Genomic DNA, 17,003 nt, shown 5'->3' on the forward strand with positions numbered 1-17,003 from the left:
GTCAGCGAAACATGGCGGAAACGGCTCGATGTGGGACGAGGGGCTCTCTTCCGCAATGATGTCATCACAACATGGCGAAGCTGAGTCGGTGCGGGACAGCAACTCCACTCTAGAGCTCGCAACTGGTGTTAAATAGCTCTCGTGTTGACTATATGTGTGAAAGGATGCAACCAGAAACATCGTTTGTTGGAAAAACATTGTGCAGGATTAACTGTTAGCAGCTAATTAGCGCTACTTTGGACCGGGAACGGTGTCGCCGCGACGAATTACCCGGTTAGCCTGACGTGCAGTGTACCCGAAGAGGTGAGGAGAACTGGGGGCCAGCAGAAAGTTGTATACATCGTTTAGTATATGTATTATATTCAAACATCGTATAGGCTACTTGTGACTTTCATTAAGATCGTAAGATAATGTTGTTCCACAATAAGCCGTGGTCTGGTGAAATGGATGCACGTTGTTTAGTTCTTGCCTTTCGTGTGTTTGGTAATGCTAGCTGCGAGATTGTTTTCCTTGTACGCCATGAAAACGCGCCGTTGAGTTGCTGCAGGACAGCTTAGGTTATTACGATATCTAACTGAAAAGTACGAGTACGTCATCGTCAAACGCTTTAATTAAGTGAGTCCTGATGGCTAGGCTAATGCTAATCAGTCAGTAAACATTTCTTCGGGTGAAAAAAAATCATATTGACTATCCCTCATGTAACGTGAGCACAAATTTGACCTGTCAAAATGCATTGATGGCGACCGGATTTTATTTAATGTATTGAAGCTGCTACCATTATTTCTGTGATTGCTCTTTGACTTCAGGAGATGGAAGTGGATTTCCAGCCAGAGGACTCCTCCTCGTTTAGAGAAGGCATCGAGCTGGGAGGCGTCAAGGACATGAGATCGGAGGCGGACGCCGTGGTCAGTGATGTACTCTTTGCCGTGAACGAAATGTACGTGTCACAAAGCCTCGACAGCGCATTGGACGTGGCGTACATAAATGTGGAAACAAGAGAGACCAATCGCTACTGCCTTGAACTCACAGAGGCTGGATTGAGGGTAAGAAACTCTACAAGACAATTGTTTTGTGGCTAATCCCTATTGCATGTGTGTTCAATTAAATCTACTTGTCTTATTAGGTGGTGGGCTATGCCTTCGATGAAGTGAATGAAGATTTAAGCACCCAGTATCACGAGACCATTTACTCCCTTCTGGACACACTAAGTCCAGGATACAGAGAGGCCTTTGGGAATGCTCTGCTCCAGCGACTCGAGAGGCTACAACAAACTGGACATTAAGGAAGCAAGACTCAGCACTTCCCTCAACGTAGTCCGACCATAGCCCACCTCACCCCCCAAAAAAAAGGATTGCAATGTAAATTGTTCTACATTGATGGGGCTTTGCAGAGAGTACACCACTTCTTAATTGCTGGTCTCACTGTTCAACTTCAAACGCTTCCTACTTCCTAAGTCTAAAGGGATATTTTCTTTAGCTTTTCTTGCCTGTCAAATCCAACTACAAAAAAAGTGAACAAATTGCTCATTTACCCACAGAACTTGTCCTAAAGAACCTGCCTTCCTTAAACTGATTTAGGATGACTGACATGTCATACAGATTTTGAAGTTGGTACTGATAACCAACTGAAAATGCTCCAGTTACACTATTAGGTTTGACAGTTGACTAGCCAATTTCTCACTTTTGAACCTCAAGTATTAACTCTTTTATGAAGCTCATGCAAGCTTGCATTTGAAATTAGAAATGAAGCACATTGATCCAGCTCAACATGAGACTGAGACAACCACACCATTGGCCTAGAGACATCTTGCGCATGATTATAATGAAGTGCTCTTTGAAGTGAAACATTTTTGGCTAGCATTAGTATTTCTATCCTTTCATTTGTCAAATAAAAATGTAATACCCATTTCCAATTTGACTTGAATTATTTTTCCAATTACCAAACTTAGAATTTAATCTTTGTTAGAACTGTCGTTTATTAGAAGAGTTCAGAAAAACTAGTCACCGCTATTAAATCTAAACACCATTACAAAATAGTTAGAGAATGTGCTCTGGATCCTGACTACACAGTCAGACAGTAAGAGGAAACAATTCACCAACTTAACCTCACAATACTGTGCTAAGAGGTACTTGATGGAAGAAGTTATTAGAACTATGAAGGGAGCAGTCCTTAAAACATAATTGATATAAAATCAGAGCAGTTTGTAAATAATCTTCAAAGCAGACACATTTTTTGTTCACAGTTGAACTCCCTTTTTTGTAATTAAAAAACAAAATGGAATGTGCCTATTCAGCTGACAATCTGGACTGGGAACTCGATGCAGAACAGATCTTTGCCGTCGTCATCCCTTAGTTCCCACTCCACCACAAGCCTTATCTGCAAGGAAAAGTTGGTGAACAGCGTTTTAGTCAATTACAAAAACTGAAGCAAGAGCGACAAAGGGGAAACGATACAATGTCTTCAGCCGGCCGTCAATCATCAAAGTAGGCTGCATAGCAGACCAAAAGGACTTAAAGACCACAAGTCATGTTAGTATCACAAGATGCATTAGCACATATAACAAACACTGTTCACTTACAGAGGGATATTCTGTTTTAACAGGTAGGTAATTCACATAGTGGTAGTTTGTCTCCTTCTGAATGGGGCATGCAATTCCAGATTTGCAGCCGTCTTGGATTGGAATAGGAAAGGGAATGGGAACGCCAGCAATGACCCCGTGGACAATGGCTTTGCTGGTCTGGCTTTCCACAGCTGTAAAACAAGAGTAGGGAAAGAAGTGATCAGTTTGATCTCAATCATGTTTGCCCGTTTACATATCTAAAATAACTTTCCCTACTTACCACTGCTGAAAGTCACATTGACGCTGTAAGACTGTCCTTTATGTAGCTGGCAAGGCTGATTAGGGCAGGGTTTAATGTCCACCATCGAAACCTTCCCAACAGCTGATCCTGGAAAACAATATTCACACATCCGGTTAAAGCACACGAACATGTGAGGGATGCTGAGTCAAGTCTTTTTGCTTTTTGAGAACTGCAGTAGGTTGACGCAACATGTCAGCTGCTTTACTAGTTAAATGCACGTTTGTGGGCGACCAGGTACATCTTAACAGGTGCAACTGTTCAGTTAAATATAATTAAAACCTACTTCTTCACCTCATCTCTTAACGTAGAGAGCATTTATGGATCAAGCTAAACTTCAATCAATATGCTCTGAGAAAATGTCCAATGTCACTAAATCTTTTTTTTCTAAATCCTTCAACACAAAAAGTCCACATTGGAATCATTGAATCATCAAATTAATGTTTTGTACAAACGAGCTCCTCAGCATAATAAAAATAAAAATTTACTGAAGAAACTCACCACAGTCGATAAATTTGACGGGCTCCGCACAGGTGAACGCGATAAGGGACAGCCACACGATACACGCAGTTCGGAAATCCATTGTTCGGGCTTGGTTCTAAAATACAAATCGATAACGTGGTTGATGAATGTCCCACTTATAGAAGACAGAGAGAGACTCACCTACATTCATCAGCCGACCATGAGTAACGTTTATCAAGGGTGTGTTTGTTCCCACTTCTGGGGTTACTGGTGGGGTTGTACAAACGAACTTTACTTTGTTATAAATAGACAAACAAGTTGTAATTATATGACAGGTTTATGAACGAGTACAATTATGGTCAATTAACTTACCTCGCAAAATGCTTCCGCTTTTGAGGAACAACAATCTCTGGTCAACGCTTCTTATGAGTCTCTGTCACGCGACGCCGGTGACGACCTCCTCTGCGCTGGTTGGTTGGTTTTTTTACTCCATATTTCAGGCGTCGCCGAATAGGCGGCGCGGCGGTTGTAGGAAACGCCTATTTTCGAGTGACTGGCCTTGTAACGAATCGAGTGATGTGTATCTGACCTACGCACTGCTGAGCAAGAATTTATACCCAATACCGTGGTTTCTATCCGACTGACAACACGTAGAACCAATCATGTACTCTACTTTGTTTCACAAAGTCAACTCTGTCCTCAAGGGGTGGGACTAAGAACATTTGTTATGAAAGATGTCATTCGTTAGGGCTGCGATGAAAAGTGCGTCAAAGGCAAGAGTACTGGACTTTGCGAGGTAATGTTGATTGAATAAACCAATGCAACAATTTGGTAATGTCATGCTACATTAATATTATAATATACGATTACGTTGATCGACTGTTTACTAGCTACAGCTTAGCCAGCGTTAGCTAGTTTATCCGGGGTCAGGGCAACTCCTCTAGATAGGATAACCCATATCAGATAGTATTCCTTAATATCCACGAATCGTCATTCTAAAACCTGGTTTATTCCTTGGATGTGTTCTAGGGCTACATCTCGTCTCAGCTGCGTCCATGTGAGTCAGCCAATGGTGAAATGTTGCCCCCAGCTCCGGGTTCCTCACGCAGAAGGTCTCAGGGGTTACAGCAGCACCGCTGCGCAGGTGGAACCGGCGATGCCCTCCTCAGCCGATGAAGGAGTGAAGCTCAGCGCATCATGCGTAAAGGTGAGGACATACCCGAAGTAATCAGAGCACACTTGGATTAAGTAACGTTAAGGCTGTCTTTACCTTGAAGGCCATTCGTCTGTTAGGCCATTTGTAGGAGGATTTAAACATCTCAGTCGTTTTTCATGTATTTATTTAAGTATCAGAAGTGATTGAGCATGTTTCTGTTTCCTTTATCCAGCGGCTCAAGGAGATCATGGAGAAGGGAGAGTATCTGAGGATCCATGTAGAAGGAGGGGGCTGTTCAGGGTTCCAGTACAAGTTCTCCGTTGACCAGAACAGGGATGAGGATGACAGGTAAAATACGTCAGATGACCAGATGTTTCTCTGCTTGGATGACGAACGGTCATCAACTATTTTCTCACCCCCGTACCACCTATTCATTGCTGCAACGTCATCTCTCCCTAGGGTGTTTGAGCAGGACGGGGTGGGAGTCATTGTGGACCAAGACAGCCTGGAGTTTGTGAAGGGGTCGACCCTGGACTATACCAACGAGCTGATCCGAGCCGCTTTCCAAATGCAGAAGAATCCACAGGCCGACCACGGCTGCTCATGTGGCAGCTCCTTCTCCGTGAAGTTATGAGACCAGATTTGAATACAGTGTTCACCAAGCATACTCTTCACTTGGCCGCATCCAACAGTACAGATCCCATACCTATTGGCAACACTGGCCAAAGTAGAATATGTTGTTTATTGAAGTTAATATTGATTGTGATATTTTATTATGTAAAATGTATAAAATTAATTATATATGCAATATATTTAAATACATATTATCTTTTTCCTCCTAAATACCATCTTTGACTTATTTGTGAATTGTTATGTGTGTGCTTGTGTATTTATGTATGAAGGAAAGGGTGAAGGTATGAGTTTAGACAGGCCTACTCTAGTATGTATCATAGATATAGTTATTATACTTTGGATTATATGAATACTTTTCAGGAGAAATGCTGGGCATTTCTTAACATTAATTAGGTATTTCTCCTTTGTATATACACTACCTACATATCGATATATTTTCACGAAACTTTAGATATATTTTTTTAATTAATAATTCTGGAAGTGTATGTGTCCATTTAAATTGGCACGTTGTAGCTCACTAAAGCTCAACATTGTGTTTATTGTTTTTTTAATTTTTTTTTATTAAATTAGTATTTAAGAAAACATCTCACAAAATATACAAAAACAATATCTACAAATGATATTTACATTGGTGCAATGAAAAACAAGGTATGCAGAAACAACTTGTTCATTAGACATAATACAAAGGGCAAAATGTTTTGCACCTTTTCATATTTCCACTATGATAAAACATTCAAGTTAAGCAATATATCTTTTACACATTTCACATCACCAGTTTCAACAATGACTCTCGGGGGCGGGGGGGGGGAAGAGAGTCACACTTTAAAAACAAAAGCACATCAATAATACACCATAGCAGCACACTGAAAAGTGACCCAAGAGAAATGCAACAGTGTCATGGAAAAAAAGTATCATTTGTAACTTCTTTGTTTTTCTTAGGAGTTTGGTCAGACAGATTGTCCTTCAGTTAGCCATGCACACCCACATCACCACCAACACATCCCAAAGAACCAGTTCAAAACACAATGGAGGTGTGGGGGGGGGTCACTAGTACAAGCTACAGGACGGCTAAACACACATAGTCACTCACTAAGGGGACGGGCGGGGGGTGAGGCTCAACCATTATCAATAACACAGTCACATGAACAAACCACTGGGTGGAGGGGGGGACACAGTGACCAGGTCAGTTGAACAGTGCATAGTATGCTTTGGCATGCTGACATCCAGAACATAACCGTGGATGTTACATTCAGGAGGAAGGCCACGAGAGTTTCAAATACTTTGTAAAAAAAAGCAATTCACATCGTGAAACCAAGTGCATGGTCCGACAGCGTCAAAGGAATGGTGACATTAGAAAAGTAATAACCGAATGCATCACCTCATGTAGATTTAAGGCTGAGTCAGTTGCTACATGTTTTCTGAAATGGCATCGTCAGTCACGCCGCTCTTACTTTGAAAAATAAAAATCATAAAACGCGTTTAAAATACATTTTGTTTTGTTTGTTCGAGAGAAATACTTTAGATCGCCCTCTATCCATGGTGAGAACTGATGAGACTTGCACCTAGTATACTCTTGCACTTTTTGTTTTCTGAGGCAGTAAGTCAGGTCAGGTGTTCTGTCATGGGATAGCTGCCACATCTGTTCTCCGTCCTAGCCTACAGGGCGAGGGTCCATGCTTCACCTGGAGACTTGTCACGGGAGAACACTCCACTGTTGTTGTTGTTGTTGTTATCCTCAGTGAGGGGCGTGGACACACCTCCAGACAAACAGGCTGGACATAGGGAGTACAAAGGGTTAATTCAGGTTAATTTCACCCAGATTCATTTCAGTATTTCTCCCAGGGGTTGATGTGTGTAGAGGCTGTCATCACTAGGGGATGAAGTCTGAAGGGTCATACCTCCGGTCATCCCCGCCCGCACTGACTACGTAGCGATCTCCGTTTGTGAAACGGGCGTTGGTCAGATGAGCCGAGTGGCCCAAGTAGCGTTTGTGTTTCGCCTAATAGGGAAACCAAAACCAGGATTAAATAATACTAATACATTTTCCCTATGTAACTATATATCTAATAATATAGCATATGCTGTCAATACTGTCAGTCTCAACTCTCGATATTTTCACATTTATGTATTTATAATGCTGTCCTTCAATTTCGTACTAAGTTAATCAGTACTATGTTATCTCTTAATTGATGTTATCCTCAAGTCATCTCATTCATCAGACGCTGAAGGTTGAGTAGCTATTAGTTGCCTTACATCAGCACTATCAAAGCAACATTCCCCAGAGAGGTACTCACAAATTTCTCTGGACACGGGAAGTCAAACAGCTTGACCATCCCAAAGTCGTCGCCTGTGACGACGTTGAGGCCCGAGTGGGACACGCAGGCACAGGTGACGTCCGCCTTGTCCGTATTCCGGGACCAGATCCCGATGACCTCATCCCCGAGCACACTAAGCACAAGGACCCAAACGTTACCATGAAGACGACCCGCTAGAGCCTCCCCCCCACCCGCCCACCAACTCCCACATCCCTCTTACGCACTTATTGTCGCTTGTACGTCCTGGTTCTTTATGTATGCACTTATTGTCGCTTGTACGTCCTGGTTCTTTATGTATACACTTGTTGTCGCTTGTACGTCCTGGTTCTTTATGTATACACTTGTTGTCGCTTGTACGTCCTGGTTGTTTATGTATACACTTGTTGTCGCTTGTACGTCCTGGTTCTTTATGTATACACTTGTTGTCGCTTGTACGTCCTGGTTCTTTATGTATACACTTGTTGTCGCTTGTACGTCCTGGTTCTTTATGTATACACTTGTTGTCGCTTGTACGTCCTGGTTCTTTATGTATACACTTGTTGTCGCTTGTACGTCCTGGTTCTTTATGTATACACTTGTTGTCGCTTGTACGTCCTGGTTCTTTATGTATACACTTGTTGTCGCTTGTACGTCCTGGTTCTTTATGTATACACTTGTTGTCGCTTGTACGTCCTGGTTCTTTATGTATACACTTGTTGTCGCTTGTACGTCCTGGTTCTTTATGTATACACTTGTTGTCGCTTGTACGTCCTGGTTCTTTATGTAAACACTTGTTGTCACTTGTACGTCCTGGTTCTTTATGTATACACTTGTTGTCGCTTGTACGTCCTGGTTCTTTATGTATACACTTATTGTCGCTTGTACGTCCTGGTTCTTTATGTATACACTTGTTGTCGCTTGTACGTCCTGGTTCTTTATGTATACACTTGTTGGACTTGGACAAATGGACTTATCTTAATTTGCTTTGGATAAAAGCGTCTGCTAAATACCCTACATGTAAAATGTAAATGTAAGATGATGTCATCCCATCTCTCCCAGGCCCATGACCAAAGCATAACCCCATAACCCCCACACCGTAACAGTGGCTGCTCACCTTGTCCACGTGGCCCAGGTTATCCTGTCGATGTGGATCTGCTCTGTGACCTGCTTCCCCGACGGCACCTCGTACACCAGTCTTTTATAAGCTCCTGTGGAGACCTGGGGGCCGTGGAGAAGATAAGAGATTGCGATAGTCAGACAGTAGCCTGGCATCCCAAGACCAACAGCTGTGATTGGCCAGATGGCCAGAGCAAATCTGGGTAACATTGTGATGGGCGTCAGCCCCGCACAGTGAAGGCCTATCTCTGCAGCGTGCGGGCGTACCTGGACGTAGCAGCTGTCGGCGGAAAAGTCCATCTGCATGACAAAGCTCGGTATGTCCCTGCAGCAGTTGATGCGGTTGAGCTGTGGCCCGAGAGTCAGGTCGTAGAAATCCACTGCACTCTCAGTGGAACCCACAGCCAAGTACCGGGAGTCTGGACTGAAACTGCAGAGAAAACCAACATAATTTGACATCATTGGGTCAAATAAAAAAGGCTGTGTCTTGGAGATTTTCCAATAGCACTTTTTCCTTCCCGATACGGGTATCGGCAGATACCGAGTATATACCGATACAGAATCTGGCATTGTAACTACTAATAGCACTTGTTCTTATTGAAGGGTTCTCTACCAATGACAGCAATGTATAGTCAGTTTACTTACTGCCGACACATTATTTTTCAGAAGTAGATAGAGATAGAGATCAGAGATGACGCATTTCCCATTGCGGCTTTCCAACCTTTTTTTTTTTCCTTTAACATTAACAAACACAGCGTAACATCGTAGTGTACCATCACAGTCTAGTCACTTGATGGTATCGGTTCGGCGAATAGACTTGTGTATTCGCCGAAACCCAGCACTAAATTTTAGCCAGTATCGGAGATGTTTCCGAAATTGGTATCGGTATCGGAACTCCATTTTTTTCTGAGGCATCCTGGTGGTCCGGGTGGGGAACGTACCGGATGTCCTGGATGGGGGAGCGGCGGTCCCTCTTCTTGCCCCAGATCTTGAGTGAGGCCACCAGCAGGATGATGAACTCCCCGTTCTTCATGCCGATGGCCACCATGTCCCCCTCAGGGCTGTAGCTCACGGCCCGCGCTGGGTGACCTAGGTTCACCTTGTTCAGCATCTTCTGTTTCCCCCAAGACAAAAGGCAAACATTTGCACAGAATGCCCGTTGTGTGTTTGTATTTATGTACCATCAACAGTAACCCATGCTGGTATCCCTTTACAATATGGGTGCATTAATTAACCATTCATTGACATTAGTTAATGTAGTATTAAGCATTAACTAACAACTAATGACCAATTGACAGTGAATTAATGTTTGGGGGGGCGCCGGCTGACCTTCTCCGGGATGTCCCAGAGGCGCACGGTGCCGTCCTCTGCGGCAGACAGGAAGACGTCCCTGGAGGGGTGGGTGCCCACGCCCCAGATGGGCCCGTCCATGTGGCCGTTCACCAGGATGTTGCATGCCGCGTTCTTCTCCCCCACCTCGATGATCTCCGCGTTCCGCGTGCCCACCAGGATCTTTCCCTACAAGATGGAGGAGGCGGTGAGCGTCGCATCTGAGAACCGCAGCCGTGGCAGCAATGAGACGACTAGACCTAAATCTGAATGCAAGGATCAAAATAATGTACCTTCCCCCTGCACACGGAGCGGACACAGTCTATGATCTGTCCTGTCTCCAGGCGGAAGGCCCGGCAGCGTTTCAGCTCCTGGTCCCACAGCTTCAGAGCCCCCCCCTCCTTAGACCTGCACAGACAGACATGCACCTCAGCCGTCAGAACCCTGGACAACCAAGGCTGAAACAAATGATACGCTCATTGTTGATTAATCTGCCGATTATAAGAGCTGAACGTGGTGGCTATGAATTTATTCACTTGGTAATTATTTGAGGACCTGGGACAGATGCAAACCCAGGGCCACCGCTCCCCATACGCAGAGTACGCAGAGCGCGTAGGACCCCATGAAACTAGCGGGGGCCCCCAAAATTATGGCTGCTAAAAAAAAAAGACCCAGACCAATTTATGACAAATTATGCTCCAAAAGCTAAGCAGCGGGCATGTGCAAACCACAACCCAAAGCAAAGGTCTGCAATTAAGAAGTCATAAGCAGCAAATTAAGACTTCTTACCATCAATATATGTATATCATTCAAGCACAAAAATTAACAATATCACTTTAAGTTTCAATACAATATGGTACATAATGGGATATTATTGTATGTCCAGTACCTGTGTGTGTGTGTGTGTGTGTGTGTGTGTGTGTGTGTGTGTGTGTGTGTGTGTGTGTGTGTGTGTGTGTGTGTGTGTGTGTGTGTGTGTGTGAGTGAGTGAGTGAGTGACTGAGCGAAAGAGAGAGCAGTACTCACGGTCTCTCCTTGCCCCCGGTGACGATGAGGCCATCCCTCAGGGTGGTGTACATGGTGAACACCGGCCCAGTATGGGCCTTGGCCACTACTCTCACTAGAATGTGTTCCTTCCACACACACACATCCCCACTAATGGTACCTGTAAAGGTCAAGTTATTCTGAAAAGAAAACAAACCTGCACTAATCTACTGACCTACAAGAGCAGGGCAAGCATTGCAACAACAACATCAACAGCAATATGACAGGAGGGCATTCGCATCGGAGCATAATGGATCAGTTAGCATTTGACAAAGACACTCAAGCCAAAAGTATCATCTTATATTATACCAAAGCATGGGTAAATCTCGATCCTGATCGGTCAATAACTTTCCAAGGGTGAGCATTATTTATCATGGGCGGGACACCACTGCCAACGGCTCAAAAACAATTGGATTTCTTCCAACAAACAACATTAAAAACTACTGTCAAACATGACTATGGGTCAGACTATGGATATGTCCTTGTCAACGCAAAAAACCATTTGCTCAAACAACATGGAGGAATACATTCATTTCAACGGATTAAGTCCATCATTAACCGATAAAATTATAGATAAAGTAGCTTATATCTAACCATTGTTTGTGGCTGAGGTATAAGATGAATAGACCAGCGTGCGAGGTTCCGTTATTCGATTATTAGAACATAATCATAATAACATAATGTATGAAGGCCAAGCAGAGGTTGCTTAAAACCGGCAAAGCCTTTTTGACTCCTGAGATGAAGCTCGACGTCTTCCTCGTTGTGTGACGTAACGTGTGTGTGACGTGGGATAAGAGAAGCGACTTACGGCCCCAAACGCCACCGACAGCATGGTCTGCATGCGGGCGTCCTCGATGGTGCTCAGCACCCCCTTCTGGCTGAGCAGCGCGCGGCCCGCCAGCGTCCAGAAGCGCACGTGTTTGATCCCCACCGACACGAAGTGGGTGTCCGAGTCCGGCCGGAACTCGGCCACGAAGATCCTCTGGGTGTGGCCCTGCCGGGTGGCCACCTTGGCGCCTGTGGAGACATGCACCGTGAGACCTGACCTTCCCTGCAGTGCGAGGGGTGTCACTAAGGCAGTGTCAAACACTTCACCCTAAACGAAACTTGGGTCTCAGTGTGTGCATTCGTAGCAGGCTTCACAAGCAACCACTGATCACAGACTGATTATGACTAGGAATGTTATACTTTTAGATACATTTGAATAATGTTGGACATGAAGGGTTTTAGGATGGCTAGTGCAGTGGGGTGGATCCCCGCAAGTCAGCAATCAAACTGCAGGCATCCTTGAGCAAGATATATAATCGCTACCTGCTTCATGACATGTATAGATCATTCACTTTTGGGATAAAAGTGCCTGGTAAATGACCAAATAGTCAACATTGATTCAACACTGAAGGGACTTCAGCCTGCTCGGGTAAAGGTGCAGGGTATGGAGTGTGTGTGCGTGTGTCTGTGTGTGCTTGTGCGTGCGTGCGTGCGTGCGTGTGTGTGTGTGCGTGCGTGCGTGCGTGTGTGAATGTGTTTGTGTGTGTCCATCTGTTTGTGTGTGAATGTGTGAACGTGCGTGTTTGTGTTTTGCGGATGCATGTGTGCATGTGTGTATGTGTGTGCGCATGTACATGTGCGTGTGCGTCTGTGTGCATGTGCACATGCGTGTGCGTGCGTGCGTGCGTGCGTGCGTGCGTGCGTGCGTGCGTGCGTGCGTGTGTGTGTGTGGGAATGTGTTTGTGTGTGTCCATCTGTTTGTGTGTGAATGTGTGAACGTGCGTGTTTGTGTTTTGCGGATGCATGTGTGCATGTGTGTATGTGTGTGCGCATGTACATGTGCGTGTGCGTCTGCGTGCATGTGCACATGCGTGTGTGTGCGTGCTTGCATGGAGCAGCGAGTGTGGTGTACACCCACCTTCCTGCCACTTCCAGATGGTGACGGTGTGTTCTGGGTCCAGGCCCACTGACAGCAGGAGTTTTCCCGTAGCGCTGAAGCTGACGGAGCACACCCCGCTGGAGTGGAAACAGCGCAGCACAGACAGCGTCTGCTTGGTCGTGGCGTCCCACACGTGGATGGACGGGGAGGTGGCTGGGACACAGAGAGGGAGGAGGACAGAAGAAACAGGACCATAAGAGTCAAGACCCGAAGAGTCAAGACCAGGGGAATCAAAACCAGAAGAGTCAAGGTCAGAAGAATCAAAACCAGAAGAGTCAAGGTCAGAAGAATCAAAACCAGAAGAGTCAAGGTCAGAAGAATCAAAACCAGAAGAGTCAAGAACAGAAGAACCAAGAACAGAAGAGTCAAATCAAGAAGAATCAAGAACAGAAGAATCAAAACCAAAAGAATCAAGAACAGAAGAGTCAAATCAAGAAGAATCAAGAACAGAAGAATCAAAACCAAAAGAATCAAGAACAGAAGAGTCAAATCAAGAAGAATCAAGAACAGAAGAATCAAGAACAGAAAAAATAAGACCAGGAGAATCAAGAATAGAAGAATCAAGAGAAGAAGAGTCAAGACCAGAAGGGTCACTATTTATTTATATTATTATATTAATTTATTATAACAATGGACCCTGAGGTAAAGGACTGAACCCCATCACCATAGACACTATTTATGTTTTTTTTTTTATTTTCTAAATGATTTAAAATGTTTAAAATGTATGTTAATTATGCCACACATTGGACTCCGAGCCATCCCTGGATTCCCCACTCTGTTTCTTCTCAAGGTTTTTTCCTTACTCATTTCTCTTGCCCTCTGGGGGGCTAGGGTTAGGGGGTGTTAAAGATATATGGCCTGTTAAGCCCTTTGAGACTGTAGCTGTGATTAAGGGCTGTACAACTAAAATTGAATTGAATAAAATGCAATAAGTTTTGCTTGAAACTATTGTTGTAAGAGTTGGTTGAATTTCCGATGTTGGCTTCATGAATCAACTTTTAAGTGGGAGCCTCTGAAAAATAAACCATTGGTGTGAATTGGCTTTTAACACTGACATATTCTAAAAGTTGTATTTTCCCAGCTTCATTTTCAATCCCTTTAATATATTTTAAAGGTAGTGATGACATAATAAAGGGCAGAAAAAAACACCCAAACGCCAGTAGATGGCAGTGTGTCAAAGGAATACATTGTGTTACTAAGTGATCAGAATTATTGCATGAATATGAATTATCTTTAAACAAGGTGTCTTACCTGACATGTCACCTGTGTCACCTGAAACGTGTAAAAGAAGGAATTATTCACAGGAGCGCGATTAACAATCTTCACACTTCACAAAATTCGTATATATTATTAAACTCCATAATTCCCTCTGTATTTTCCCTCTGTAAATTGCTTCCTCATACTAGGAATGGAGACATGCAACACCAAACTATTCAGCCTTCACGTGGGTCTGACTGCTGTAAGACGTGAGGCTGGGTGGGCAATGTTTTGCAGTGGTCTGCCACCCCCCCTACCCCACAGCGTAGAGTGTAGAGAGGAAGGAGGGGGGTTAAGGACAGGTGCGCTGGCCCCTCCCAGCCTGTGTACGTACCTACTTGGCCGGTCGCCACCACGTTGGGGAATTTAGGATGCTGATTGATGGTTAGGCACAGGATGTCGTCGCTATGTTCCACATAGAAACTTTGGCAGGCTTGGAGGAAGAAACACACACGGCCACACACAAGCAAACAGGTGCACACACATGCACACGCACACATATGCACATATCGAAATGGGTGCACAACACATTCACGCATGCACACACGCGTACAAGCAGACACACGCGCGCACACACGCGCGCACACACACACACACACACACACACACACACACACACACACACAGACACACAGGTTAATGCATGATGTTGTTTGAGTGTCAATGCCCTGTGGTGACTCATGACTTGGTGGCTAGTGTGTTATTTATATCCACGTCCCACTCACAGGTTGTCAGGTTGAGGACGATGCCGACGGAGGCTGTGTGATAGATGATATCGGCGCCTTCGTTCAGGTAGTGCACGTTATTGCGGCAGTCGTTGCCACGGTAACCAAACACCAGATCCAGCACCAGGTCCTGCGGGAACGCCAGAAAAAGACCACAGTCAGGGAGGTCAACGCCATGACAACACGACTGATATGAAGGGAGGACCATCTGTAGAGCCTGCTGCTCTCTGAGGAGGCTGTCTGGAGGTGATTTGCACGGTGGGGCCTTGGCAGTGGAAGGATAACTAGCAGTACAGCACCCGCACTTCACTCACTCTTACAGTCCTCTTTATTTTGCTTGTTTGTCTTTGTTCATCTATTCCTATAAAATCCTATTATATGTATATAGATTTTCTTTTCATCCAAATATATATATATTAAAAAAATAAAGATCACACCCATGAATCAAAATGGCTCATGTTAATCGGTTTCCATCCAGAAAAAACGCAGCTCCAGCATCTCCAATATGGCGTTGGCGCCAGACCCGAGGCCAATGCAGGATGTGTGTACACGCGTACACGGGGAAAACAAGGAATTCATGGACCCTAATTCACCTCCTTGCCATCTTGATCTAAACGCTCGCAGCGGTGGAACTGAATGCAGCTCGCACCCAGAAGCTAGAACCAAGATGGAGCCAGGACGGGGTTTGGGGGCCGGACCGGGACAAATCCTATGTCTCACCTCGACGGGCCTCTTTTTCTTCCCCACGTTGTTGGTCATGAGCTTCTCTGGTTGCGGCAGAGCCCGGCTAACTGGAGGTCTGAAATAGATGCAGGGAACCATTCAGCTTTAGGCGACACCTTGCACTCGACACTTGTCTAAGATTATATGGAGAAGGCCTTCACCAACCAGCAACCACAATAATTCACTTTTAGAGCGCATGTCCCTTACCTTGACCCCCTTTATGGCAGCAAGACAACACAAAATAAAGTGTTAGAAATAGGTTGTTCGTTAACCACTTCACTGCTGCCCACCGACGCACTCAAGAAACCGATTACAATAAATGCACCGTTCAATGCCATACACAGTCCGAAAGAGCCTCTACAGCTACCAATAGTCTAGGGATGCAGTGTGTAGATAAATATTCTGCTGTAATATTGTCTAATAATAATACACAGCAATAGCTAAGTCGATAGTAAGAAGTTGTCATCCGATCTACACACATCACACGCGTCATTTTAAAAAGAGATATATCCCCGAAAGTATATATGTATTATTATAATGACTTGAAATGCATGAGCTTACCTGACTACCCCCTGCCTTCAAGTGGAATTAAAGAAGGGTGCGGAACAGTGACAGATAAGACAGCCATTCAGGAGAGAAGAAAAGTCGAAGAGTCTACGTTATTAAAAAGGGTCGGCCACAAGGGGGAGTGGGTGTGAAATCTCATGCATAGTGTATGAAATCAAAGGACTGAAGAAGACATGCTAACACGAGCCGCGCTGAGCTGACGGCTCGGCGTTTCCTGTCTGCATGTGTCCATCGACAGATCTCTGGGTGGATGATGGATGTTATGATCAGAGGGGGGGGGGCCTCTGGGGGCCTCAGCGGGCCCCGTACCTTTCGTCCACAGAGGGCTCCTTCAGCTGCATGTGGGGCTTGACCCCGGTCATGGGGCGCACGTTGGTGGATAAGGCCTTGATGGTGTAGGTGATCTCGTTCTCCCGCGTCACGTCGCTGTCATAGCCTGAGAGCCCAGGGAGACGGCATTTAGGGCATTTAGCAGACGCTTTTATCCAAAGCGACTTACAACGGTTCATGCACACATTCACACAGCGATAGTGGAGTCAACGGCGCAAGGCGACGGCCAGCTCGTCAGGAGCAGTTAGGGTAAGGTGTCTCGCTCGGGGACACCTCTGAACTCATCAAGGAGGATTGAACTAGCAACCTTCCAGTTACAAGGCAGCCCGCTGTGGCACACACACCTGAGCTAAGCCAACGTCTCTGAGGCGCCGCTCACCTCCGTCGTCCTCGCTCTCGATGTCCGACTCCTCGCTGTCACACTGGCGGATCTCGCGGTGCCCCTCGGCCTCATGGGCCCAGATCATGAGGCAGGTGTCCCCCCCGCCCGCCGTCACCAGCAGGCCGTCGTCGTGCGTCCAGCGCACGTTGGTGACGTGCGTGCTGTGGGCCACGTAGCGCTTGAACTTTGCGTACTTCCCC

General features: G+C 45.3%; 4 protein-coding genes across 4 annotated transcripts in view; 2 read left to right on the forward strand and 2 right to left on the reverse strand.

Annotated features, from left to right (window-relative positions):
* The first annotated feature begins 69 nt into the window (after positions 1-69).
* On the forward strand, positions 70-1,898 carry gskip (gsk3b interacting protein). Its single transcript, XM_079751916.1, has 3 exons — positions 70-303; positions 807-1,043; positions 1,124-1,898. Exons 2-3 carry the CDS (start codon positions 810-812, stop codon positions 1,280-1,282), a joined length of 393 nt encoding a protein of 130 aa, XP_079608042.1. The 5' UTR covers positions 70-303; positions 807-809; the 3' UTR covers positions 1,283-1,898.
* A 52-nt stretch (positions 1,899-1,950) lies between these two features.
* LOC307087133 (NPC intracellular cholesterol transporter 2-like) lies at positions 1,951-3,829 on the reverse strand. The gene is made up of 5 exons (XM_079752593.1): positions 3,693-3,829; positions 3,360-3,456; positions 2,841-2,948; positions 2,579-2,751; positions 1,951-2,376 (listed from the first exon to the last, which is right to left on the reverse strand). Exons 2-5 carry the CDS (start codon positions 3,439-3,441, stop codon positions 2,290-2,292), a joined length of 450 nt encoding a protein of 149 aa, XP_079608719.1. The 5' UTR covers positions 3,442-3,456; positions 3,693-3,829; the 3' UTR covers positions 1,951-2,289.
* Positions 3,830-4,036: 207 nt separating this feature from the next.
* isca2 (iron-sulfur cluster assembly 2) lies at positions 4,037-5,313 on the forward strand. The gene is made up of 4 exons (XM_079752911.1): positions 4,037-4,116; positions 4,350-4,527; positions 4,709-4,824; positions 4,936-5,313. The coding sequence occupies exons 1-4, from the start codon at positions 4,055-4,057 to the stop codon at positions 5,108-5,110; spliced, it is 531 nt and encodes a 176-aa protein (XP_079609037.1). The 5' UTR covers positions 4,037-4,054; the 3' UTR covers positions 5,111-5,313.
* A 1,531-nt stretch (positions 5,314-6,844) lies between these two features.
* Positions 6,845-17,003, reverse strand: part of eml5 (EMAP like 5) — a gene marked incomplete at both ends in the record, with an annotated part of 42,388 nt that continues 32,229 nt past the window's right edge. Inside the window, 17 exons of the mRNA XM_079751766.1 lie at positions 6,845-6,881; positions 7,008-7,108; positions 7,404-7,557; positions 8,518-8,621; positions 8,787-8,949; positions 9,461-9,633; positions 9,849-10,037; positions 10,142-10,256; positions 10,875-11,032; positions 11,701-11,909; positions 12,799-12,972; positions 14,071-14,091; positions 14,411-14,509; positions 14,802-14,931; positions 15,522-15,600; positions 16,401-16,527; positions 16,801-17,002. Of these exons, the coding sequence (XP_079607892.1) occupies positions 6,845-6,881; positions 7,008-7,108; positions 7,404-7,557; positions 8,518-8,621; positions 8,787-8,949; positions 9,461-9,633; positions 9,849-10,037; positions 10,142-10,256; positions 10,875-11,032; positions 11,701-11,909; positions 12,799-12,972; positions 14,071-14,091; positions 14,411-14,509; positions 14,802-14,931; positions 15,522-15,600; positions 16,401-16,527; positions 16,801-17,002 (2,235 nt within the window). The remainder of the gene's footprint in view (positions 6,882-7,007; positions 7,109-7,403; positions 7,558-8,517; positions 8,622-8,786; positions 8,950-9,460; positions 9,634-9,848; positions 10,038-10,141; positions 10,257-10,874; positions 11,033-11,700; positions 11,910-12,798; positions 12,973-14,070; positions 14,092-14,410; positions 14,510-14,801; positions 14,932-15,521; positions 15,601-16,400; positions 16,528-16,800; position 17,003) is intronic.

Source organism: Pollachius pollachius (assembly GCF_949987615.1).
Source record: "Pollachius pollachius genome assembly, chromosome: 15".
NCBI lineage: Eukaryota > Metazoa > Chordata > Actinopteri > Gadiformes > Gadidae > Pollachius > Pollachius pollachius.

Excerpts from the sequence above, each read along its gene's own strand:
- gskip (XM_079751916.1), top strand. The coding sequence starts at position 810 with ATGGAAGTGGATTTCCAGCCAGAGGACTCCTCCTCGTTTAGAGAAGGC. Across the intron at positions 1,044-1,123 it reads TCACAGAGGCTGGATTGAGG|GTGGTGGGCTATGCCTTCGA; the intron begins GTAAGAAACTCT and ends TTGTCTTATTAG.
- isca2 (XM_079752911.1), top strand. The coding sequence starts at position 4,055 with ATGTCATTCGTTAGGGCTGCGATGAAAAGTGCGTCAAAGGCAAGAGTA. Across the intron at positions 4,117-4,349 it reads AGAGTACTGGACTTTGCGAG|GGCTACATCTCGTCTCAGCT; the intron begins GTAATGTTGATT and ends GATGTGTTCTAG. Across the intron at positions 4,825-4,935 it reads AACAGGGATGAGGATGACAG|GGTGTTTGAGCAGGACGGGG; the intron begins GTAAAATACGTC and ends ATCTCTCCCTAG.
- LOC307087133 (XM_079752593.1), bottom strand. The coding sequence starts at position 3,441 with ATGGATTTCCGAACTGCGTGTATCGTGTGGCTGTCCCTTATCGCGTTC. Across the intron at positions 2,752-2,840 it reads CAATGTGACTTTCAGCAGTG|CTGTGGAAAGCCAGACCAGC; the intron begins GTAAGTAGGGAA and ends CTTGTTTTACAG. Across the intron at positions 2,377-2,578 it reads TTAAAACAGAATATCCCTCT|ATAAGGCTTGTGGTGGAGTG; the intron begins GTAAGTGAACAG and ends TTTTCCTTGCAG.